This window comes from Mycteria americana, chromosome 18 (assembly GCF_035582795.1).
Source record: "Mycteria americana isolate JAX WOST 10 ecotype Jacksonville Zoo and Gardens chromosome 18, USCA_MyAme_1.0, whole genome shotgun sequence".
Taxonomy (NCBI): Eukaryota; Metazoa; Chordata; class Aves; order Ciconiiformes; family Ciconiidae; genus Mycteria; species Mycteria americana.
This window is the reverse complement of record NC_134382.1, coordinates 11,231,886-11,257,974: the sequence shown is the minus strand read 5'-3', so window position 1 is coordinate 11,257,974 and position 26,089 is coordinate 11,231,886. Positions and strand designations below refer to the sequence as shown.

General features: G+C 49.5%; 1 protein-coding gene across 6 annotated transcripts in view; it reads right to left on the bottom strand.

Annotated features, from left to right (window-relative positions):
• The window catches only part of CAMTA1 (calmodulin binding transcription activator 1), a 330,409-nt gene that overhangs the window by 237,844 nt on the left and 66,476 nt on the right, over nucleotides 1-26,089 (bottom strand). For 2 of the 6 annotated variants that reach the window (XM_075520673.1, XM_075520674.1), the window contains exon 1: nucleotides 9,681-9,733. Coding sequence is in view for 1 of the 6 variants with exons in the window: in XM_075520680.1 (XP_075376795.1) it covers nucleotides 9,681-9,748 (68 nt within the window). In the remaining 5 variants the exon portion in view is untranslated. Of the gene's footprint in view, nucleotides 1-9,680; nucleotides 9,749-26,089 lie in introns of those variants that run through there. The other 4 variants (XM_075520677.1, XM_075520675.1, XM_075520680.1 and 1 more) reach the window with 3 other exon arrangements.

The following is a 26,089-nucleotide window of genomic DNA, read 5'->3' as shown; positions in this document are numbered from 1 at the left end:
ATGCTCGCTTTGAGACCAGCTGGGCCGGCGGTTTAAGAGTCACCACCAAGGAGACAACAGGATTTCTGGCAGGAAAGCTTCCAGTTCTCATGTTCCACCAGGAGGCTCGCGGTGGACTTTTACTGCTGCTTTATTTCCCTCGGAATCAATAGAAAACAATAATCCTACGGCCAAACATAAATCATGTTGCAAAACTCGGTGAATCATCACGTGGGATGCCTTGGGACGAGGCCTTTTATTTAATTCCAGAAACGGCACTGTTAATGATTTAGCGGACCGCTATTTTGCGGCGCTGGAGATCTCCGTCCCACATCGAGCACGGTCGCTGTTGGCCAAGCAGTTAAGGTTTACTGGCGGAGCAAACGCATGCAAAGCTTATTCAGCCTTGTGCGCGCCGGGGGGCCGCAGGGGCTGCACGCCTGCGCCCGTCCCACGACGGGTCCCGACGCGCCCACCCTGCCTGCAGGCTGCAAAGCAGCTCCTAAAATCCCCTTTACTACTTGTACTGGAAATACCCCTTCGTGCTGCACCACCCCCAGACCAGGAGAGCTTTACAAGGTTGCGCTGCCTGTCAACGTGGCAAACTGACGGTAGGTAAAGCTGCTGCGTCACGAGTGGGAAGTTAAACGCTCCTGCGCCCGGCAAACAGCAGCAGCAGCTCCAGCAAACTCCGGCAGGACCTTCCTCTCCGCTCCCAGCCAGGAGACAGCACAGCCCAGGGAAGGGGCCGTTTCTCTTGAGAGCACAGACAGCAGCCCCAGACATCGACATCCGCAGCCGCACGGGAGCTGCAAGCTTGGGCCAGCCCCGCCGAGCACCCAGCACCCAGCCCCGCCGAAGGAAATCCAGCACCGAATCAGCTCAGGAAAACAGGAAAGTGTTTATCCTAATTAACAAACTTTTTCCCTCCTGTAAATAGTACCAAAAACTGGCAGAAGAATTGTGTCGTTTTACATTCTGTCAGTAAATTACAGGAAACAAAAAGGCATGGTGGAGATTATCTAAGGGTGTGAGACTTAAGGTACATTTTTAATTAAAACAAAAAGGCCAAAGCTGCAATGAAGCGTCATAACGCAGATAATTTTACAGCTGGATGGTCTCCCTCTGATGTACGTGAAAACCATTTTTAAGTGACATAAAGTTTAACATACTGGTACCTCTGCCTACCCACCAGATTCTACATGGAATTTAAAATTTAATTATATTAAAGTATTGTTACAGCGTGTGTAGCAAGAATGCCAACCAAGTGTAACTCCAGGAGAATCTTTACCAGATTTTTGTAAATCTGTGTTTCTCAGGACTGAGAGGGGAAAAAAGGAATCTTAGCCCCTGTATCTGTGCTCTCAGCCTGTGTACTTATTGCCCACCCACCAACTCCTCCCCACTGGGACGGAGCAGGTCCACGCGCCTCTCCAGCATTTCTCGCCGCCGCTTGCAGAGCGGCAGGCGGGTGAAATAGCAGCGTATTCCCATGGCAGCCCCTGTGCAGATAACCACGCTCAGCGAGCCAGAGCTGTGCTCCCTGTTGCTACGTTACGCACGAGGAGTCTCCCACAATATTTTCCTCTAAATGCGAGCACGGGGATGTAGAGATCCTGGAAAACCAACCATATACCCACAGGAGAACGCCTAAAGCCACGTGGAAACGGAACACCGCGGGCGTAGCAGTGCGTGGGTGAAGTCCAGAAAAGCAGCAGCAGCGAAATGGAAAAATAGGTCCCTCAGGACCCGACGGTGACAGCATGAGAAGGACAGTCAAATTAGCTTTGTTATAGTGTGGATATCGCAGAACCCCAGCAAGGACTGTGGGGCTTTGAAATCGATACCTTAGAAAAGGGAAGGGCGAATTGCAGGAAACCAAATCTGAATTATCAGCCTCAGGAATTTACAGCAGCTTGCAGAGCAGTGAGCCAGGGGCTGGGAACCAGAGAAAGAGCCGCAAGTTTTGAGTTGAAACGAGAGCGGGCAGCCGCGAGCAGCACCCTCGCACGAGCATCGCTCCTGCAGCACCGAGGTGCACGCAGCTGGGCCCCGGGCTCGTCAGACATTGCCCGTTAGTCCCATAATTAACCCGGCAGCGCCGCTTGCACCACCAGTGACAAACACCTCCGTTGCACCCGTTCACATCGACTGCAAAAGGACGTTGTTCAAAAAGCTCGGCGGGAAGGGGAAGAAAAAGAAAAGCACAACGGGAGGCTGAAGTTCGCACCTCGCACGGGGAGAAAGGAAGCCTTTTGCTGCTTAGGTACGCTAGAAACAAAGTAGAAACTCCTAGTGCAAAGGACAGAACCTTTTGGGAGGAGGAAAAAAGGAGTGATTTCACATTTCTGTAAATATCCAGGAAGACCACAGCCCCATTAGAGAAATCAAAGGACACTACAAGCCTAGCAGTGCGCACACGAACAGCACGTGCACCTGCCAAGCACGCCAGCTCGCAGCTTAGCAAGTTATTCCTCACGCCACGTCGAGATAAAAGCCTGCTCATTACCTACAAACGCTGTTATTCAGCGCCAAAAAAAAAAAAAAACAAACCACCCCCAAAACCCACCAACATAAAAACAGCCTCTGTAGTCAGCTCCTCGTCTTCTGACGAACGTGGTTTGTTATACAAATTAATTTGTATTCTTCCAATCTGAATAGCAGGTCCTCCGTGATGCACGGCTCCCGGCTGCTCTTCGCACACACGGGGCGCAAAAATCCTCCTCCCAGTTCCAGGTTTCTAGCACACGCTCGCTAACGCACCGATGTGCAATTTAAATCATGCTATAATTGCCATAAATATTACACTGTCCCCATCTGGAACGCGAAGCATCCACCCTCTGGACACAACGCACCCCTTTCCGCCGGACCTTGGGCGTCCTGATCGCTGCTGGCCAAGGAGGGGAGAGTGGGGAGAGCAGCAATGCCTGGCTCCAGCCCAGCACTCCACCTTCAGTGCCAGATTTCCTGGAGGGAAAAAACTTTGTCAATAAATAATCCCAATAAATAGTTTATTTTTAATCAGCTGGTATTTGCAGGCCATTAAGATGCAACACGCAGTCTCAGGCACTCTTTCTGTACGTTGTTTTTGATGCAGAGAATGTATTGGAAAAAATGAGAGAATATCATTAAAGGTTAATTATGAGCAACTTAAAGGTTATTTTTGCATATCTCGCCTCCTGGACAAAAGATGCTTCTTCATTACCATACCAGAATATAAATTAAGTTGCAAAGCCTTTAGAATGCAACAAAGACTTTAATTTTGTTGCTGTTTAAAACAGTATGAACAAATACCAGTCTTCCTAGCCCTTCCGCAGCCTCTACGCATTACGTAGAAAAGGGCATCTCCAAAGCAGTCCCGCGATGGCAATTAAACCCTCCCTCCTCCTCGGTACCCTTCGACTGGAAGCATAAAATGCATTAAAGTATTGGACGGTCTGGCGGGTCTGGTTCTGGCCGTCAGGAGCCCCAACCCAAAATCTCTCCTCGCACATTTCTACCTTTCATCTGCTCTAACCAGGACAAAGGCAGCTCCTCTCTTATTTGGCTGGCAGCCTGTTAAGCCCCGATCGCACGGTCGACACGGGGGGACTCACTCGTATCGAGCAGCCTCTGAAACCCTGAGCGTCCTCCCACCCCCGTAACGTTTGATCTAGAAATAGGCAGAGCCTGCCCACATTTTGAATGTCAGTTGTGTCCAAAAACAAACGCCACGTCTTTTTCTTGGCCGTATCTATCGATGGGTAAAGCTTACCAAGCCTCGCTGAAAGCAGACAGTAGTGTGCCAAATAATTTAATCGCTTTATTATCAGATAATTGCTTTTTCTGATGATTCCATGTCTTCTGGGGTTCTCTGCCTCTCCCAGGGGCGATGCTGCAGGACTCTCCCCCGACTCTGCATGAAGAGGAGCAGGAGCCTTCGCACCCCAGCGCCACCGTCCCCCGCAAAGCCAGGCAGCGGGGCAAGGAGAAGAGGTCTGTGTGCATGGACCAGCTGCAGAGCCAGCATCTCTGAAACCGCACCCAGCTGATGCATGGCGAGGTCGGAGCCTGGTGACCACATGTGGTGGCTGCAGAGACCAGCAGGCTGGAGGAGCCAACTTCCACCGTCCATGCCGGGTGAATCCCGGCCGTAACGGATAAACGGACATCTCGCCTCGGTCATCCAAGCGGGCAAGCGCTGTCTCCGCAGGGATGCAGCTCTCCTGAGCCGCCAGTTAAATACGAAGGGAAACCAGCTCTGCAGGAGCACCAGCTTGGAGCTGCTGCCTAGGCTGGAGCAGTCGTGGAAGGGTTTGCATGAGATACTGAAGAGCGTCAACTGATCTGGGCCAGGCATCCTGATGGCTCCCAGCGATTCTGCCGTTAGGTCACGTTACAACAAACGGGGTGAGCTGTTAAAGGAATTAATTATTGGCATCTCAACACCCCTGGACCACAGCGGCTAAAAATCTATATGAATCAATGCCTCTTAAAACCATCTCTGTACTGTTTATCCTCTTCGGGGGGGGGGGGGGGGGGGGGGGGGGGGGTAAGAAATACTGCGAGAAGAAAGTGTTGAGAGTCATGAAATCTCTAAAGTGTAAAGAGAGATGTGCCACATTTAGCAGGGATTATGTCAAGCAGCATCCCGAGCCGGAAAGAGCTGACAGCACACACATTGCCTTCGATGAAGGAAAAACAGGTCATACGTGACCCCAAACATGTACACAGAGCTTCCAGCTGCACGAGCAGAAACCCAGAATTTCAGCACTGCACACAGGTGAGGTTGATGGTCCCGGACACCGTGCAGGGTACGAGCTACGCGAGAAAGCGAGGACCTTTAAAACGCACCTCGAAAGGCTAAACAAGAGAGAGTCCACTCGAGAGTATTTTGACTCGTGGCAAGCAGAAGGGGAGCTGGACAGAACTTCTGCCACCGATCTCAAGTTCTGGGTCGTCGCCTTTTCCCAGCCTCCAGCTCACACCAGCTCCTCCTCAACAGGGAGCCTCCAGCTCACTTCACGAGGGCCGGGACGTCCTGGCAGCAGCATCCACCCAGCGCAGCAGGACGGCTCCCGCACAGAGCGTGTCGGAGAGCTGGCCGCCCCGCAAGGTAATGGCCTAACGCAGTGAATTAATTCCAAAGCACAATTGTTTTCAATCTTCATTTAAACCCAACCTTAGTTAATCTCACTTTAATGACATAGGAAATGGAAATTCCCTTAATAAAATAAGTTATGAATATTTATTACCCTATTTTTTACCTGAAAATTGAATAATTCAATTAATTTTACTATTAATTAATTATTTAATACAGAATTAATATCCTGCAAGATCCTAACTTATCTTTAAGAACCCCCGATAAAGATATCCAAGATAAATACATCCCTTCAGCCGGACCGACGGACAGGTAAGGAGCGGGGCGTGCTCCTTGGGCGACGGCCGCGGGGCGGGAGGAGGCGAGGCTGCCGGGACGCGCCCATCCTGCCCCTCGCCGCGGAGCCGGGTCGGTCCTCCCCGGCAATGCCCCTACGTCCGAGGGGTCGGTCGATGCTGACCCCGTCCCTGCCCCAGCCCCGGCACCGGCAGCAGGGAGGGCCAGGCCCGGAGCCGGGCCCGCCGCACACGGCGACGCTCGCCAGGGGAGACGGGCACGTTTCTTCTCGCTTTTACAGCCCCCCAGGCAGTTTTGCTGAAACACTAATTGCGTTAGGTCTTCCTGCCACGCTCCCTCTAAATCTCATTGCGGACTGGTACCCTCTGCTCCAGCCTAGGCACAAGCCCACGTTTAACATAACAAATTGAATTTCTCGGGAAATTTCAAAACTCTGGAGCCAGCAAAAATAGCTAAAAAAGTAACAGAGGAAAACAATGATTGTTGTGAGTGCATTTTCAATCGGGAAAAGTGATTTCTAACCAGTCTAATGTGATCTGCATCCCCTGTTTTAGAGACCAGCATCAGCAAAAGTTGAGGTGACTAAATGGTAGAATAGTCCTCTCCGAGAAACGACGTCTGTGACGAAAGAAAGCCGGGTTACTTAATTTTCTGCTTTTCGCTACCTTGGCACGTCCTTGGGACTGGAGCCGGGTCCGGCTTCCCTGAAGCCTCGGCTCACCGTGGGCCGCGAGGCATCGCCCCTCCGCAGCCTGCGCCCGCTCCCCAGCGAAGGCAGGGCCGACGGGCGGGACGAGCCCTTCCCACTGCGCCCAGACGTGCAAACGGAGCTCAGCCGGCTTTTGCTGCTGTCGCCGCCGTTAGGAACCGGTCCCGACAACTCCGTGATTTATTAGGTTGGGATTTATCAGTGGGAAACGCCGCCCAGCCTACTGTCCCTGCCTATTACACCAACAGCGATGCTTGTTCTCCTGAAGCCAGGAGGGGGGAATTAAAATGCTAAAAATAACCCAGTAGGTAGCAGAAGTAAAACTGAATTACCCCAAATGCATACTGACAGTGTATGTAAATTGCTATTGATCTGTAGGAGCAGGCTGCCGCCCAACTTTCTTAGTTGCAGAAATATTAATCACTGCCAAGTCTCACTGCCTAAAAATGGCATTTGGGCTCTTTCTGGGCTGAAAAACCCATATCTGGGAATTTCCCCAGCCGCCTCGCCTATCAGTACGAGTGACGGCTTATCACATCGTCGGCTTCCTGAAACACTTCCCCAGGACCATTTCTCTTCTGGGCTTTGCAAGGGAGGAAACAAGCGCTTGGCACTTGCCACACGCCTGCCCCAAGCCCTCCGGTTTTGCTGTACGTGCCGCAGAAGTGTAAACGCAATGCAGTAAGGGGCATAAACACATCCGAACGGCACTCCCAGCTGGAAACCTACCCTTGCAGCTTCTGGCATGGCCAAGTCTTTTCGGTCGCCTGCGCCTCACTTGTGAAACACAGGTGAAGCTCCATCGGCTCGCTCAAGCGTATTTTTAAAATACTCTAAAAATGATAATTACAGAAGGCACTTGGAAACAGATAAACAAAGTATCTTCATCTAGCAGAACGTTTTTGGACTAAGAAAGTCGGCTTTGTCATTGAAATTCCAATGTAAATAACAATTAAGTTCTACTTGATATACAAATGTCAAGTAATTTTTTTTTTTGTCGTCACGATTTGCATTTAAACTTGGAAATGTCAGAGACTTCAGCCTTGCTGCATTAGCAGAAAGCTTCCCCAGTTCACCCTGCTGACTGGAATACCCGCTGCAGATTATCTGGCACGTTATCAAGTAACCAAACACCATTTCAAGGAAACATCAAGGTCGATGCCTTGCGAGGTGTACTTGTTAATTTATGTTGATAAACTGGAGCGCTCAAAAGACTGTTGTAATAATATTCCAGTGTATTTATATCAGTATATTTCATCAATTAGAGTCATCCAACAAGAAGTTTCATAAAGAAGCAATTTTAGAGACCTTTAAAAGCCTTCTCATAGCCCCTCTAATGCCACCACAATGGCATCCTGAGAGGGTTCCTCCTCCAACCATGACCAAAGCACTACCTGACTGCTTCTGTGCCATAAACACGGCAGCTTCTTTACAAGAATAGAGTTAAGACATTCGGCAGTGGCAGGCACGTCTCTTCCTCTTTTGCCACCTCCTGCACCAGCTCAGCAACCCGAGAGGTGTCAAGACCTGCCGCCTGGCCGGTCACGCCGCCGCCAGCCAGCTCAGCCGCAGCTCCTTCGGCACTGGCCTGCCGCAGCACCCCACCGCCAGCGCCCGCCGCGGGCCAGCGCTCCCCGAGTGCAGCGCCCGGCCGCTCTCCGAGTCCGCTACAGCGATCCTTTAGCAGCGACTCCTCAAATCACACTATACATCACCTTATTAAGAAACTCCATATGTGTCAGTGGTGCAATTCATTTCTATTAATTTTCCGAGATGAAATTAGTGGCACCCACAGCAGCAAACAAAGAACGGGGAGTGTTCCAGTTCAGCGCCAGATCGATGTCATTAATTCTGTAATACCGAGAGCCCTGATTGTATGAACTCAGCATTTAACTCTTCCAATTAATTTTTATATTAAAAAAAGAAAACTAATTCAACAATTTAAGAAGGTCCTTGAACAGCCGTCACAACTTTCCTTCTCCTGGGACATTCTTTCTTTCAAGTGTAAACACACAGGAGGAAGGTATTGTAATGTTAATCAGAAAATTATTTTCATGCATTGCCTTTTGCAAACCAAACTCTTAAAAATCATAAAACGCCGCTACTAAAACATTTATAACCTCCTACCTTTAATGACACCCTGTATACCCAGACTAGTTAATACGTCTTCTGACCACTTAATAGGCTTATCTGGCAAAGGTTCAGCAAGAAACTGTTTTGCATTAATTCTGAAACTTGGATTTCCAGGTCAGAAAAAAGCCTTCTCTAACATTATGGATTACCCGCTGTCCTGCGGCCGTGAAGGGGAGTGAAACAAAGCACGCACACACTCACCCGGGTGAGACCCCCAGGTGCCGCCGGCGGGAAGGGCCCATCCGAGGGCCCCTCGGCCACCACAGCAGCTTTGGGTCTTGGAGAGCCACCTGAGAAGGCCACCAGGTTTCAGATGTCTCCCTTTCCAGGTGTTACAGACACACTTTAATACGACAAGCAAATGCATTACTTAAAGATGTCACAAAAAATACAGAAGAGTCTGGGGGGGGACGACACCAAACTGAAATTACATAGCTCTTTTTTTCAGGTATTCCATGGAAGCAGGTCCTCTCTGTGCCCCGACTGCTGCTGCCCTGCCCTCCTCCACCTCCCTCCTGTCCTCGGCTGGGAGCTGTGAAACACCCGGGGAATCAATCTGAACTGTTTGTCACGTTCGGTACCGGTCCCTGCGCCTCACTCTAATTTCTGCCCCTGCTAATTACAGAGGGAGGCGATGCCAAACCCAGCAACGAGCTGCTCAGGACGCCTCTGGCACCGGGTCCCTGCAGCGGCCGGCGGCGGGATGCGGGGTGCTAGAAAAGGCTTTCCTCCCACCTCGGTCCTAGCAGGCTCCCTCCAATAACCCTGCCCTCTTCAAGAGCAAAGAGGTGGACTGGGAAAAGAAAAAAAGAAAAAACCCCGCAACATTAGCAAGCAAGAGTCGGTTTTTGTGTTAGTGAGATGTACGGAAACTTTGCGAGCCCGAACACAGCCAAAACAGCAGGAAAACATCCGCAGCCGAAACTTCACGTACCGGCTCCCAGGGGAGCGGAGGAGTTAAACATTTATGGCAGCGCGAAGAAGACATGACATTTACTGAATAATAAACTGCAAACACGTCTGTTAATGCGGCTTTTTGGGATCTCCTCGCCATCAAACACTTAACCCCAGCAAGAAAAACACCAAAACGCAAACAATCCCTGCGACTGCATGTTAAACAGGCAGAGCACAGGGGAGGGCTTTGCGCTCTTATATTTATTTAAAGTTGGAGGCTGTAGGGAGCACTGTCAAGATAAATAGCCTGCAACCTCGCTCAAAGGCTTTCAAATCCATTCATCTGAAGGGATACAATTAAATCCTGAACAATCCGGTTAAAACTTTAACCTGTCAAGATTGCAGCTGTTCCATTTTTAATCAATCCGATTTCATTCAATAAAATGCTCATTAAGTCAATTAATGAGAGTTTGGTGTCACAAGCCATCAAGCATGACTGGGACTTTTCACTTGGTGGCCAACGCATTGATTAGCAAGTCAAGTCATCAGCGAGAATGAGTCAATGTGCTGAAGCATGAGCAACGTTACCTTGTTTTAGGGGAAGTTGTTAGCCATTCTTCATGCTTTTCAAACGTTATTAAATAAGCTGCAATTTCCTGAAAGAGAAACGCAGAAAGAAAAAAAAGTTATTTGCATGGCTGTGTTGGAAACCAGAAAGTTTTGTAACAGAGAAGTTTTATAACAAAGCCAAGGAGCCGCCAGCCCCGGGTTAGGGCTGCAGCTTAAATCAAGTTTTGACTGAAATAGCGCGCTCTGTCAATGTTCATATTCACGCCACCAAAGCCAGACTTAAATAACGTAATGAGAAGATGCAAATGAGGAAAGGCGTTCACATTTTCCAGCACAGACAATTCACTGGTAACTCTGGTGACCGCAGCATCGCTGAGAGCCTGGCGTTACGTCAGGAGGCAAAGGGGAGGGCAGCGACAACGCGGACACAGGAAGCTAAATTAAATATTTATAAATAGAACAGCATCACTGCAGAGAGAATTACTGAATTATTAATCGTTGCCATAAAAAGCCAGTGGGTGACATCAACATAAGTCATCGCTCCCACTCGCAGGAATGATACGGGTGATTACTTCCAGATCAGAACCGATTTGTTTGCAGGAAATTATCGGCGCCGGTGAGATAATTCACGACAGCGCTTGTACATACGCCTGACAAACGTGGGATGGCTGCCCATCAATTTCCTTGGTACAACCCCAGAGCGGTTGTGAAGCGGCCACACCGCAGACAGGCTGAGCATCGTTGGCAGCCCTGGGAGAGACCGGGGTGATCCGCTCCCAGCGGACGTGGGACCAGCGACCATCCCTAACCACGATGGCTGCTGTCACCACATCAGCAGCGTCCCGACACCCGGAGACGGCCAAGGGCCCTGGGGCTGCAGTCCACAGGCTGCTGGAAACAAGCTCCCCTCCCCAGGATATACTCAGAACCATGTAGTTTTTTTGATGGTTCTCTTCCAAAAATTGCCTCCCAGCCGGGTCCAGAGTCTCCCTCTCAGAGCTGTGCAATAGCAACGGCTACGCAGAAAGGTCGGTGAAGCTGCCTTGAACGTTCAGCTGCTCAAATCGGCCCCCAAACCGCGTGCGGTTTAATCGCCAGAGCGACTGCAGCAGAAGCGTCTACAGGCTGCGCCATCGCCAAGGTAATGCACGCACAAGAAATGGGTCTTTCGACCAGGAGACTTTTTTTTTTTTTTTAAAGATAGTTCTATATAAGGGTTGTAGTTGTATAGTACCAAAGCTAAAAAAATCCACAGTGCTCTCCAACCAGCTGGCCCAAGCATCTGCTAGAGCCACAAAATGCAATTATATTACTCCCAAACGAGACGTAAAAATATCTTGTTTCCAATACTCTTGGTTTTAAGACTCACACTTAATGTCCTCCGGGTATTGCAGTGGTGCCAGATCTCTGTGTTATGTACTTTATTAGAGTTGTGTGAATGTCATATTAATGACTCCTAACCAACATGTTTACACTGCAAATAAATTCTCCCAGAATCCACCGCCGCACCCCTCATTTCCCAAGCCCGACTCTGCATTTTTAAACGATTACCGTAGCAGCAGATGATGGGAGCAGTACCGCTTCTACGTGAGCCAGGAGGAGGAGGAGCAGTGACACGAAGCTCCAAAAACACCTCTTTTTAATTTCTGGCTAATTGCCCCGTAAAACTCAGTACCAAAATAACCCGGTGCAGCCCTCCACCGAGACACGGGTCACTGGCACAGCATCTGCACTCGCGACCTTCCCGGAGAACATGCCAAACCTTGCGCTTTTACAGGAGTCGCAGTTGAATCAGATGCAAGTGCTAAAATTCGGACACTGCATGGCCAAAACGGTCTGGCCCCAGGAGTCCATTGGGCTCCGAAAAGGCATCACCCAGCGCTCCCCCCAAGAGCCCCCGATGCAGCATTAACTCACGGCCCTGACACAGGGTGCGAGCTGTAGGAGCCAACCACTGATTTTATGTGTGCGTGTGTGTATATATATATATGGAAAAAAAACCCATAAAATACTCTGCAACTAAATTCCTCAGAAAATATGAAACAAGATCTCTGTTTTTTTTTTTTTTTTTAAAGCCAGTACAGTATTTCCACCAAATGTGCTGCGGTCTGCAGAATTTTATTCCCAACTCATCCCACGTTATGTCCTCGACTCCCTACATTACAAATCTGCGTCATCTCGCATCTTACAGCGAGACGAGCTTTGGAGATACCAAGGAACAAGCACCAGCGGATGCCGAAGAGGGAGCTCTCTCTACACCCTCTCTAACACCCAAGTCCCCCGGACGCTCGTGGCGGATGGTCTGTATGAGCAGGCGTTTACAGAAACAAATCCCTCCGATGCAGAGGCGGATCCGGCTGATTCACCCTCAAAATCCTGCAAAAATAGACAGGTTTAGGGGGGTTTCAGATGAGCATGGGATTTTGCCTGCTCCTACTAAAAATCAACTTGCCCTAAGGAGAATAAAGCGATTTTTAACTTTTGTTGCTGAATAAACATATTGCTATAGCACAGAAAACCAAAGTATTTCAGGTAAACGAACATCAGTCTTACCCAAGGCTTGTTTACTTTATTCCTTCCAGCCGGCCTATACCCTGCACGCTCAAAATCTTCATCCCAGAACTGCCACTGGCGGGCGGAGCTGCGGCAACGAGACGCTCGTGTTTGGAGGCAGAACATTTGTTTCCACGCTGCTGGCCTGGGCCTGCTCAGCCCATCTGGGCAGACCAAAGAATAAGCTGCCGACTGATGCCGCGGGCACGCGGGCGACCCGCCGAAACACACGCACGCGTTACTGAGACGTCCGGGGAGCTCCCACCCCTGCTGCGGCAGTACGGAACGCCACAGCTCCAACCAGGCTCCAGGCTGGATTTTCAGACAACTCAAAACGTATAATTCAATTCTTCTAACAGGATAAAAGAAGGATCTGCATCAACTAGGATAGGAGCTCCCCCAGGCTTTCTGCTTAATGATATATTACAGCCTGATTTCCCTCCTCCAGAGGAAATACCTTGGATAACAAGGAAAATCTAGCTCACGGCAGCGCTCTGAATTAACACGTACAGCAGAGAGACAGTGAATCCTCCACGCTACCTTCCGTGCCCCAAGGGCTCAGAATTACAAGGACTGGCACGCAAATGGGGCAAAAACCCCAAAAAGCCCCCCAAAAACCTCCTGCATCGTCTGCTCACCCTGCCCGTGCCTGCCTGCAGCCCCATCACCCAGAGCACCGCATCCTTCACCGGGACGTCTCGGCACCACCAGCGAGGAGGGGCCGGCGCGCTCAGCGTCACGAGCTACCGCGCCGTCGGCTCCCTGATCCGGTTTGCACGGCCGCTGGTGCAGGGGGAGCCGAAACCGGGCACGCAGAGTCCGAACGAGGTTTGGTGTCAGCAGAGCTTCTGCCGCAGCGGCTGAACGCCATCCCGGCCACACAACCCCACGCCACGCAGGGCAGCAGCGAGCAGAAACGCCTGTTTACGGTTCGACACCTATGTGCCAACTTCTGTCACTACATAAGCACCAAGACTTGGAGAATAATCTCCCGTCTGCCACCTCGAACTGGAGCAGAACTGCGAGAAACAGATGACTCAGTGATGCTCAGCGATGCTTGCGGCGAACGCTCACGCACACGCACAGCGGGCAAAAAGGTGAGTTTCCCGTGAAAGGCACATCCTGGGCACCGAGGCGAACCCTAAACTGGTGCTGCACAGCAAAACGCTGGTTTTGTAAGAGCAGCTGATAGGAGAGCTGCGTGCGCCAGGCATGGGAGCAGGGGAGCTCAGCAGCGAGATGCCTGGGTCAGCACCCGCAGCCTGGATGGAGAAAGCCTGTCCCAGGATGGGATGCACAGGGCCAGGGTGAGGAGGATGAGCTGGGGAAGGCTTCTCTGCTGTCAGCAGCAAACCCCCTTTAAATCCCGTTCTTTAAATGCTCTGCTTTCTGCAACTATACGACTTTGGTCCATCGCCCAGGAAAATCCCAGCAAACCGCAGAATCCAGGGTTGGCAGCAAACAGACGGGTACCGCACATGCAGCAGCGGATGCTCCGAGGTCGGAGGCAGGAGCAAAAGGAGATGCTTTTCGTGGAAGAGACGACACAGGCAGCATGCACACACAAATCCACAGCCAAGCAGCTCCTCCAAGCAAAGCCTAAACCAAGCTAAGGACAACCCCAAGCAGCTCAAGTCATAAAAAAAAAAAAGCTATTTTTTTCAAATCCATCGGCACAGTGAGGAAAGTGCCACCTGTGAGACACAAACTACAAGGATGAGGTTTCTGAGAAGTCTTGAAGCCACAGGCAGCACAGAAGGAGCTGCAGCTGGGAGCGGTCGGCACTCCGAAACCCCAGGGTCAAACCCGCCCCGAGCAGCCCAGGTCTGGAAATTTTCCTCCTAAACACCATATCCCACGCAGCTTCTTGCAATAAATTAATTCCTACAGAGTTTTTGCTATATGCAGATTGGAAAAATAAATCTGAAAGACCCAGAAGAAAGTGGTCAGACTAACACTGATGTTTTATATACAGTTGGCAAGAGATGCTTTTTTTAAAGCACGTGCCTGTCTGTGCTTCAGGGCACAAGCAGGGCTGCTGAGGAAGAGCTGGGGCTCATCAGCTGCTCGGGCCATGTACCCCTTTGTCACACCAACACCGGTTTTCCTTTTGGAAAAGAGGGGGAAGAAATAGATTTATCACTAGAAGACACAAAGTCATTAAAATAATTAAAAACAAAACTATAGGCACAATAAAAGCCCTCTGATAAACACCCCACCCCCCACCCCCCCGCATTTTAATGTACATTAATTCCCCTAATGATTCACTCTGTGTGTCTTACAGGGTCAAATCAATGTCTTCGCCAAAAAATTCAATTACATCCCATTCATCGTATCTTTGGAGCGAGGCTATTGTTTGCTTTTGTCTCCTATCAAACCCTTTTTCCATTGCTTCTTGCCCGAGACTACAAACAAAAGGCAGCGTGGCACCAGCAAGGTCAGACGAGACAGAGCCAGGCTTTGGAACCCAGCTCGCTGTCCTGAGCTTTGCTGTTTAATTATAAAGCGAGCGGAAGAAATAAAAGGACACGCATGCTTGCCGCAAACGCCCGACTCATCGCCGCGGGCGAGTCCCCCCGAGGCACCGGTCAGGGTAAGTGGCACTGGGTGGACCCCAAGGCCACCCACGAGCACCCCTGTGGGCGCGGGTACCGCGCACCGAGCCCAGCGGCCCCTCAGCCGGGACGTGCCACCTGGCCCCCAGCCCTTCTAAGCCCAGCTTTGGAAACAACTTCAGCAAGCGAACTGCGCGAGCATTGCTGAGAAAGGTCGAAATACTGAAAGTTGTGCGGATCCAGACCCGTTTCTGACCGTGCCTGCCGATTTCACGGCAACGTGGCTTTCCCACCTAAGTGAGAGCCTGCAGGACTGAGCCCTACGTTCACAGCTTGTAAGACACGGGTGAGGAAAAAAGGTTTAATTTGATCAGCTAATGGAAGCACCTCGTAAAGCAATTAGATAATTTAACATTAAAATCACATGAATTATATGACCAAGTTTAGGATAAAACATAATTCAGCGGTTTAATTTATACTTTGTTGCTTGGGCTGAAAGCATTTTATATAAATGAACATTTATTTTTATTTTGCATTCCCCCATTTGTTAAGATTATTAGTTCAAATGCATTAAAGAGCCATCAGCTGTAAAGGCCAGTTAACTGCATCGGACAGGATGCACGTGGGCTATAGGGTCTCCAGACGACTGCCACCCAAGCCCTTCCCATCGCTCCTCCTCCAGCTTCGCCCCGACAGCCCCGTGCAGGAGCTGCGCTGTTAAGTCTCGTGTGAACCGAGCAGAGGAACGAACTGCAGACGTTATCAGCTCAGGGTGCCGCGCCGGGGCCCAGACCGAGGGGCGGTGGCGGCAGGAGAGCCAGCACCACGCTTCCCACCCAACGCTACGCGACTGCAGCTTCTCAGCCCCTTCAACGTTAAGGGGCACATCACCGCCCGCAGCTGCAGCGGAGCGGGCGACCTGATCGCACCTCCCGTGTCCCAGCTGCCGCGGGGAGGACAAGCTGCAGCCTGGCGGCGTGGGACAAGGAGCAGCCGGGAGCAGCTCGCTGCAGAGCGCTCGTCATCGCGTGCTGCACAGCAGCTTCTGTAAAGCGTCCTGGTCCTTACGTACAGGAGCTGAAGAGGGCATCATCACTGAGCAGGGAACGGACCGACACTCTGGCAGTGTCGGAGAGGCCCGTTACCCATTGCATGCACAGGAAAGCTGCGGACTCTGTTCTGCTCTGAACTGAAGGACTTGCAGTGGAACACACGCATTGTTTGGAAGAAAAAGTTATTAAAAGCTCTGAAATTCGCAATGAATACCTCTGCCTGGCAGAAGACAGTCTCTGAATCAGAATTTCAGCCCGGAGGAGATGCAAGGAAACACTATTAGATGGGATGTGTGCGTTTAGGATGCGGCTGTAGTCGCGCCTCCCACCGCCGTGGGTGGGATACCCCGTCCAACAGCATCGAAGGTGTGGGGAGAACACGGGAGCATCCCGAGCAGCGCAGCGTGCTCCGGGGTGAGCTAACACTCGCGTTAGCTTGGCTTCACGCGCTAACAGAGACAGGAGTTCCGGAGACAGCAGGGCTGCAAGCGCAGCGGCATCACTTGACAGAGCTGGCAAGCAATAATCCCGCACGGCTCTCACCTGAAACCCCGAGCGCAGGCACTCCTTAGCAGGAGCTAATTGGGATTACTGTTGTCCCAGAGACGGTCCCAGGGGGCTGTCTAAAGCCATGGAGTCGAGCGGTAGCTCTCTCCTCCCAGCTCGACCCCCCTCCAGGTCATCTCTGCATCGTTGCAAGGGTATCAGCAATTCCCACCTGACCTCTCGAAAGAGAAAGAGAAACTGGAACCCCAACAGGATTCCCCGTGCCAGGTAGCTTAGGCACCAATCTTGTCTCCAAGTAATAAATCATTAGTTTTTAACAACAACAAAAAAAGTCTGAATTTCAAGTTATTACTGCGTATGAATTATATGCATCCAAGTTAATAAGCCTGAAATATATGCAAGTTTTAAGAGAAAGCAGGAGAGTTTGTACACATCTCTGGATTTATACCACAGAGCTAATAAAGTTGTGATCTCTTAAGCAAGCACATTTATTCTCTTAGGAAATCTCCACGTCCTTGCTGCTATAAAGACAAATTCCAGCCCATCACTGCCTTATCGTCCTTCTACTCTGAAATGAAAATACAAATTCATGTTGATTATGTAGCATCTCCTCAGCTGGGATCAAGCCGTTTTCATTTTCTAGCCGTCCCCGCTCTCAAAGCCATTAATATTCAGAGTATCACAACTACAAACTGATCCGAAAGCCACACAGAGCAAGTTCTCACTACCTTGTTTAGCACCACTGGAACAAAAAGTGCAATACCATTTCATTTGTCCAGTTCTTTGGCCTAAAATAGCACTAGGGAATAGTCAAAAGGGATGTTGCTCGGTGAGCCGGGGAGAAATCAGAAGCAAGAGAAAAGCAAACACAGCTTTTGAGTGCTGAGCAGGGATGCAAGTCGGGCTGCCGTCGGGCTGACAAACACCTGTCAACAACAAAAATCTTTTACACCAAAGTGTTTTATTTCCTTTTGCAGGTAGTGCTGGTTTTTTAGTCTTGAAGCGTTACCTATCTGCAGCTTTCTAAAGCACAAACGTTGGTCTGCACACTCGGAAGCTGAGAAGGGGAATAAACCCAGATATTACTTCGGCCCTACCGTCAGCCTGCGCTAGCGATACAAGCTGCAGGCTGACGGGACAGAGGTCTCCTAGTGCTGCATTTCCCCAAGACAAGCCAGAGCAGGTTGTCAGGCTGGACTCGCGTGGCGTTGGTTTTCCAAAGCGTGCTGTGAATTTTCTTCCAAAAACCCGCCCAGCCTCACAGCATCGGCTGCACTTTGGCAGGACTCGCTCTAATTGCCCCCAAAAACGCAGGGCGAGAAGCGGGGCGGCACGGCGTTACCTCGTTTGGCGTCTGATACAGGGTACCTGAAAGCAAACTTTCCAGTTACTACGTTGCCTCTTCCATCACGATGGAATGAAAGACAAAAAGAAATTAAAACTTCAATTAAAATGTATTTTTCTAATTGAGTAAGGGTACACCAACTAATGTTCCATCTAATTAGATGGAAGCTGGGTTTTATTATCAATATCTGCAGCTAAGTAATTGAATCCTTTACAGTCACCGCTGTGCCGAGGGGCTCCCTGCCCTGGCAGGGGGAGGCGGTACCGGGGGGCTGCTGTGCACAAAGCCTCCGCTGCGCCTCGGTCCCCGATGCCTCAGCACCCGAGAGCCGCTCTGTTACGAGGTCCCTGCCTCGTCAGGACTCAAACTTCATCTCCTCGGAGCCGATGCAAATTCCTCCTCCGCAAGGACGAGGCGCCGTGGGGGAACGTGGATCCCGGCATCCCTGACGCTCCTCCCTCCGAGCACCTCCACCCTGAGCGATGCTCTCGCCCGGGGGATGCCCTCTCCACCGAGGCGAGGGTGCCCTGCTTCGCCCTGTGCTCCACCACCGCAGCTCCCCCAGCAAAGGGCTGGTTTTTCAACGCCCATTTTCTGGCAGACAGAAAAACCACAAGTCGCCGGGACGTGGCGGCTTCCCGAGCCATCGCTGCTGGGGTTCCCAGCTAGTTGCCTGGGGAAGGACAGGCTTTTCTTTATTCCTGGAGCAATAAGCCAAACCCCGCTCCGGAAGGGTCTTAAAGGAGATTTATTTTGCAGAAGCCGTTTTAGAGCCTCTGCGTAGGAGAGAGCGATAAATATTCCGGCTTTCCCCCGTCTCCGCTGCTGCTGTTTGTCCCCTTTGGGAAGCAGCAAAGCAATAGGAGAGGGGAGAGAGGAAGCATAGAGGGGGGAACAAAAGATTCGTTACCAAAACCCGGGATCGGCGAACACGACCCAGCGACGTTCACCCACGAGGATGCGGGGACGGAGGTGCAGAGCTCACCCCTACTAACGCAGCGCGTGCTCGCACACCGCGGAGGCACTTATTTATACCCGTGAAAATATCATCAAATAGCTTAAGCCAGACGACTTGGGCTATTACCCTAATGGAAGAAAAACCCCACAATTTTGGGGGCCCAAAGAGCCTCCTGCTTTCCCTTGCTTTGCCAGAGAGCAGAAGGTGACCTGCAGCCCCCGGCTGCTGCCAGCTCCCTCACCCAGCCGCGGCAGAAAACACCTCTGCAGAGTTTAAATCTTGCCGAAGCGGCGCAGTGGCAGCCCTGGGACCGCTAATTGGCACCGCAGGAGAATAAAGCCACGGAGTGGAAAGTGCATTTGGTTGGGGAGATGTACGTCTTGTTTCCCCGCGTTGCGCACGGCGACAAGCGGCTGGATTGCAGGCAGTGCGATGTTGTCATTAATAACAGCGTCTCGCTAACCATCTGCTAAAGGTCCACAATATTAATTTAACAGAAAAAAATTGAATGGATTACTTTTACAGTTTTCAATTAAAGTACATGATGTCTTCAAACTGCAACCTTAATTAGACATTATAGGATGACATTTAGGAATCCTGAGCTCCGATAGCTGATCGAGTCATCTGACTGCGAAGGCATCTCGCGGTCACGCCAGGGCAGCATGCGCCCAGGGCGCCGGCGAAAGGGGCGAGCCTCGAGTGTCAACGCTCGAGCAGCTTGGTTTAACTCCTGAAGTTAAGGGAGTAAGAGAGGGAAACCAACAGCAGCCTCAGCACCACAGAAAAAACAGGTTCAAACAGGCTTGGACATATTCCCAAAGGAAAATTTTGGACAGAGACAGGAGTACACGGGGGGGAGGGAACCCAAAACACCCAAAAACACACTAAAAAACCCACTAACAAAGACCTAAAAACAACCCCTAAAAACCAAAACCAAACCTAAAAAAAAAAAAAAAAAAAAAAAAAAAAAAAAAAAAAGAGTCCAATGTGCAGCCAACGTCATCCAAAACTGAGCCACAACAGGTTTTACACCTATGCCTAAACACTTCAACGAGACGTCACGGAAAGGCAGAACGTGATCTATCCAGATAAAGGTACCCCACAGCATCCCCGCTGAACAACTGCCTTCCTGCATCCCCGCAAATTCAGATGCTCTCCACTGATAATTAATAATTAATGGTTATTTTACACGATCCCATTTAGACTGCATTCATAGATCTTTTTCCAGCACACTTAAGACTTCAGCCCACTCTGTCATACTTTTCATTAAAATTTTAATTTGAGAAGTTGCTGGAGAGTGTTTATTACTAGAAGGAAAACGCCAATTGAGCTGTACAGATTTGTAAGGCTCAGCTCAGTTAAAACAAGGCATTTCTTCCAGGTCAGCACGACCAGAGCTCAAAGTGGCTAGCCCCGTCACTCTTAAACTTCTATAGAGTAGCAAGGGGACAACTCAAGTGCTTTATTTTCAAGGCTAACCTGGTATGAAGGAACTGGATTAAGACGAGAAATAATTTTCTCTAAAACACATGAGAAGGAGAAGAAAAAACCCCAATCAAGCAAATAAGCAGTGCTTAACAGACACCAGAATTAAACGAGATCTGCTCAGCAATTTCACCTGCCAGATACACATGGAAAATAGTAAACTTGAATATGCAACGGGTCTTCATAATAGCGAGACCATAATTCTGCACCAACACACTCAGCAATGGTTGTCCTGAACCACTTGGCTCAGAAGTACTGTTAGCTGCAAGTACTGGCAAAGTCAGGCCTTGAATCAGCCGGTGCCTAATGGGATTAGGATAGATTTTATCTTTCATTTGAGTCCCAAACTGAGGGACAGTCAGTAAAACAGAGCGATATTAAATAATGCCCAATCTTTACTTACTGGAAAATACCCACAGATCGTTACATTATTATTTTATTATTCTTATTCTTTCTTTTAAAGGACCTTGGACTAAACCCTGTGATTTAAAGAAACATGTGAACTGTCGTCTTGCTGTCCCTGTCTGCTTTAGTACCGCAAACAGGACTTCTCTTCCGTAGCCTGAAAGAGTCAAATGTGCAGTGGGATAAAAAAAGAAAATTCAGTAAGATACAGGTATCTATGATGCATTAATTACTGTGTAATAGTAAAAACCTCAATTATTTTACATAACTCGAACAGTCACACGGTTTGAAGATGCTGAAGAGCGTCCCCGTGCTCCGGAGCAGGTACGCAGCACAGGGAGATGCTACCCTGCCTTCAACTCCCACAGAAACGGAAGAGGAACATTTAATTTCTGCAGCTCTCCTCCATCGACCGGCAAACCCCAACCGCACTTTGGTGCATCACGGCGGGACAGACCAGGCCATCTTCTGTTAGCCTACCTCTGCGGGCAATGCAAGACTGAGCCCTGCTGAATGCAAAAATCAAAGGGCACTCTTTAGGTAAAAAATTCTGCAAAGATACAGATTTGGGAGAGAAAAGGCCCCAAACGACTTTGCCATTGAACCACTTTGTGTTTATTCTGGCAGTCTCTCACCAAGCCCAGCCAACCCATCACACGTGAGGGAGAAACACAAGGGATCTCTATATAAAACATACCACTGTAATGTTGTATAGAGTTTTCTCTTTTTCCCTTCACCTCTCTAATTCTTCCCCAGCTAAGGCATGTGGGCTATAGTATTAAACATATTCCAGACAGTACCTCATATTTTTATTGTATTCTTCAATTGAGGAAGGCAAATTGAGAATATTTAGCTCTTTTGGCTTGTTTCAATAAAACAGCCAAGTTAATCTCAGTTGGAAGAACAGTGACTGAAGCAGTACTTCAGGCAGTATCTGCGTTAGTGATCTTTTCTTCCCTACTTTATTCAGGTTTAAGTACCACATCATCAACAAACGCACTAAGTTGAACTTTTTATTTTCTACCCAAATTGGAAGAGTTCAAACCCGCTTGATTGCCATTTTTTAAGGGAAAGCAGGAGCTCATCGCAGGCGAGGAAGCACCTCAAGCTGAACCCCCATCAAGGCAGCAATCCCACGGCAGACACCGAAGGAGATCCGTGGAGAGGAAAACCCGCGGAGCTATTCCCATCACCTTCTGTCAATGCCGCCTTCCATCACCATCCGTCACCTATTCCCATCACCTTCCGTCACCATCCGTCACCTATTCCCATCACCTTCCGTCAATGCACCGGGCACGCTCTCCCGCAAAAGGCAGTTCCATATCTCCAGTCAAGACTGGCCGAGTCCAGCAACTCCAGCCCCAGTAAACAAGGGGGCTGGAGCATGCTTGTGGATCTCAAGCTGTAAGAATCTGGACTGCTGGTCTTAGGAACACATTTTGGGGGAAAACATTGGGTTTTGTTTATTTGCAGCCTGCTGCTACGGTCGTTTGGCTGGGAGCCTACAGAGATTTCCTCCTTGTGGGTTTCAAAGAGTAAAACATGGACACGAAACAAATAGCACTAGTCAGAGCAGGACACTGTGCTTGGTCCTTGCAATTATTCTTTTCTAACTTGCCAAATGCCTAGTCTTAAATCGCAGTCGGTGGCGCTGGGCTACGAGGATGCCACAAGGATGCCAAGCAGATCCCGCCCGTACGCCCACCGGGGAGGAGATCTCCATCCAGCGCCAGAGCAAAGCCCCGGCTGGCCCCAGCTCTCGATCCGAGTCGAGACCAGAAACCCATCGCGTGTTCCCCGTGGATTAGGAACACGGTGGCCTCGCTAACGAGCCTGCACGTGCGGTCCCTCCAGCCCAGGCGACCTTCCTCCCAGCCCCCGGGCAGCAGCTCACCCTGCTCTGCCCGCGAGCATCACGTCCAGCCCGGCTCGTCCTCCTTCCCGCTACGGCAGGTGACACAAAGCCCTGCTCCTTGTGGCGAGGCAGCTAGGCCAAAACGCCAGATGAGGTGACAATACCAGGGCTTTCTCAATTTGCCTTTTCCTGCAAGGAGACAGCAGCAAAGCCCTCCACCAAAGAATTGTGCAAGGTTCATTAAAAGGAAAATATCCACGGTAATTGTCCCTTCCTGCATATTCCTCACTCCAATATTCTCTAACATAATAATGTTCCACATTCCTGCAGAACTGTCTTTTCAGCATGTTTTTGCATTATGCCTAATTTTGTAAGAGTTTTTCAGTCCCACATAACGACACAGTTCAATGCAGAATCAGATATAAATCTGGCTTAAGAGACTCTCAACAGGAATTCATTTAAAGCTGTAAATGTTAAAAGATTCTGTCTCTGATTTATGGCGTTTTCTTATTTCAAACAGGGAATTAAAATCCTCCTTAAAAGATACATATTAAATCATGATAAAAGCTGTGTTCGAATGAAGATGCTGGTCAGACAGAGAGCCGCAAAGCACGGAAACCTGGCGACAGCAGTGCCTGGGACATTTTACTTCCTCGGCTAAAGCGGCGCTGTCCTGCCATGAACTCAGTCCCTCGTATCTTAATTAGCACAAAATGGTGTCCTGGAGGCTGCTGCCTTCGTGCTTCACATATCCCCCTCCCGCCCTCCAAGTGCGGGGACCTCTCTTCTCCTGAAGGTCTAGCTCATTAACGGAGTCGCTTTACCTTAAATGATTATTTCATGGTTTTATTCCTTTTGTGTTGTTTACGTGAAAGACTCTCCCAGCTCTCCAAGGTGCTCTGTAAATATCGCACAAGCATCCCTGTATCATTGTGCAAACATTTAATCTTAAAAAAAATTACCGGTGCTATTCATTATTATCATTCCTGCAATACTTTTTAATGTTTTGTACTTGTGAACAGGTAAAATCGTACCGATCGAGTCCTGAGTATCACAGCACTGGCAGCCCCGTACCTGAGCACGGTGAGGCCGATGGAACTTTACAAAAAGCATTTGAAATTAAGCCGTGCCGTGCGCTGATGCAATTCCCAAGTGTTTTATTAAGTATTCAAGATCCCAAAAGAACAGGGGCCCGCGAGAGGCTAACGGCTGCCGGCTGTCCTTCCTACAGGCACGTCCACTGATCGCCAGATGCCAACCTGCTGCAAGAGTCCACAATCTTGTATTGCTCCATTAAAATAAAAAAATCTAAATGGAAGAAGGACCAATGTCAAATATAGGAGTAAACAAGTAGAGGCGGCCAGAAAAAAACGTTATTCAAACATTAGTATAAATTAATTACTCATTACTCACAGGCCACAGAGCTATTAGCTGAAACTGAGAGCTCCCTGCTGCGCAGCCTTCAGAGACGCAAAACGCGGTGCCCGTTCGTTCATTAAAGCTTTTTTGGGTCACCCCGATGCTCGGACCCAAAAACACTCCGGTTAACTGCGGGGACAAGTCTCCGCACTTCTATTTCTAGGACCCAGCTATCCCTCACGCATCTTCCCAGAGACAATATAGCGGAGCTTAAGGTCTTCTGCTGCCATTTCTCTTCATCGCGCAGCTGTGCGAACAAAATCAAATACCAGCAGGTATTTGTTCTCTTCCCCAAACATCCTCCAAATTAATCCAAGTAAACCTCAAACAAAACCTAGGGTGTCAACAGGATAAAAAAGACCTTTTGAAATTGTTCGTATTATTACCTAAAACTTTATAAATGATCCCATTACACAGCCAATTAAGAAATACATCTTCCTTCCACCGGGCAGGACGGAGCAGCTACGGACCGAGCATCAGAGCCAGGGGGTCTGCATGGGTCCCCCAGCCCTCCCCGCCGGGAAGCAACCGCAACAGCAAAAGAAAAAAGAAAACCCAAAACACCTTAGAAAGTGGAGTGTTGTTCCCAGGCTAAGTTAAGACCCAAGCCATTTGTGCTGTAAATCTAAGTGCTGGGTTCTCTTTCCTCATTTTAAGCATTCATGGCTCGTTAAGTTCTTCCTCCTCCTTTTAACTGTTATTTGAGGTTAAGAAAGAAAAAAAAAACCCAACAACAAACCATGAAAAATGAGTATTGGAACCCAGCTGCAATTTCCAATTCCCAGCTGGTGCTGCTGGGTTGGGTTGGTTTTGGGGTGTGTTTGTTGTCCGTCCCGTCCCCCCCCCCCCCCCCCCCCCGATCTCACCCAGTAAATCGGTGGATTCTTCGCAAAAATGGGAACAACAGGTCAAGTTTCTGGAAGCATCTCCCAAGTGCTGATTAATGGATGGGATCAGCTCCTGTGCAGCTCTTAACGCTCATGGCTGCAATCAAACTGCCCTTCCTTCTGTGTGGGGCATGAAAGTGGAAATATTTCTGCTCTAGGTAGGTATCCAGCCACGACTATTAACCCAGGGCCATTAGGCTGTGGCATCACAGCAGATCTGGCCCCTGAGAAGGACCCGCTATCGCCAGCTGATTTTCATCTGCTGGAAACTCACCCTCCAACCCAGAATTATTTGGTATCTTGAACAGAAAGTAAATATCCTAAAACCAGAGCAGCACCAGGGAACCATAAATTCTTTGCAAGTTATTTTCAGACTTCTGAGATTTTACTCATTCCTCACTTTCGAGAAAACATTTAAGAAAAAGACAAGGGAAAAAAAAATTACAAGAAAAAAAGGACATTATTTGTGTGATAAAAGCTGTTTACAATTCTGAGCAGTGCCAGGGCAGCAAATTGCCCAGGATTTCTTGCATTTCTCCTCGGAAAGGAGTCGACCACAAAGCTGGTACAAAACCAGGGACGATGCCCGTATCGCCCAGGGGAGAGCGTGAGGGACGCATGCTCCTGGAGCGGTCCGGCCGCTCTGCCTGGCCCGGCTGCCTGCGCAATCCCGGGTCACCTTTTGGCTGCCAGCAACTGCTGGAAAATCACTGCGGGCTGTGCCGGGGCTGCCTCGTGTTTTATTAAATAGAGAGGAGATGGCTGAGAGCACTAATAATGTTTTCCAAAGGTTAAGCATTACAGGCAGTTTCATGGTCTTTACATTTTTAAGTGGTTGATTGCTACTTTTTTTTTTTTTTAAATAAAAATACCCATAAATCCAAACACCTGCTCCCAGGGTGGGAGCCCTTTGGGTCCATGTTCAGCCAGGGAAGGGAAAGAGGCTGCCAGGGGCTGGTGCAGGTGTTATTTTTAGTGCAACAGCTATTTACTAGCTCCATTCCCAGAGGGAATTCAGGGAGGAAAAGGCATGCTAATGCATTTCTTGCTAAATATAGAAAAAGGGCGAGCCACCGTACACAGCGTGACTGCAGCCACCGGCTCCCGGCAGGGATGCAGCCCCAGCGAGGGGGATGCCGGCCGCGGGTGGTACCCGATGCCACGGCGGGGCCACCCTGGCAGAGACTCCCCGCGCGCGGGGCTGGATGCTCAGTTCACTGCATTTTAACCTTCAAGCTCTTGGCGTTTGGAAAAAGCTTTTTAAAAGCAACTCTTATACCTAATTGGCTCCAATTTGAAGCCTTGATCCTGTAATGAATGGCTCCAGAAATCAAACAAAGCATTTTCAACACAAACAAAATTGCCTGTTATGAAAGCAGAATGTTTTTAGGGTAATATTGACTTTA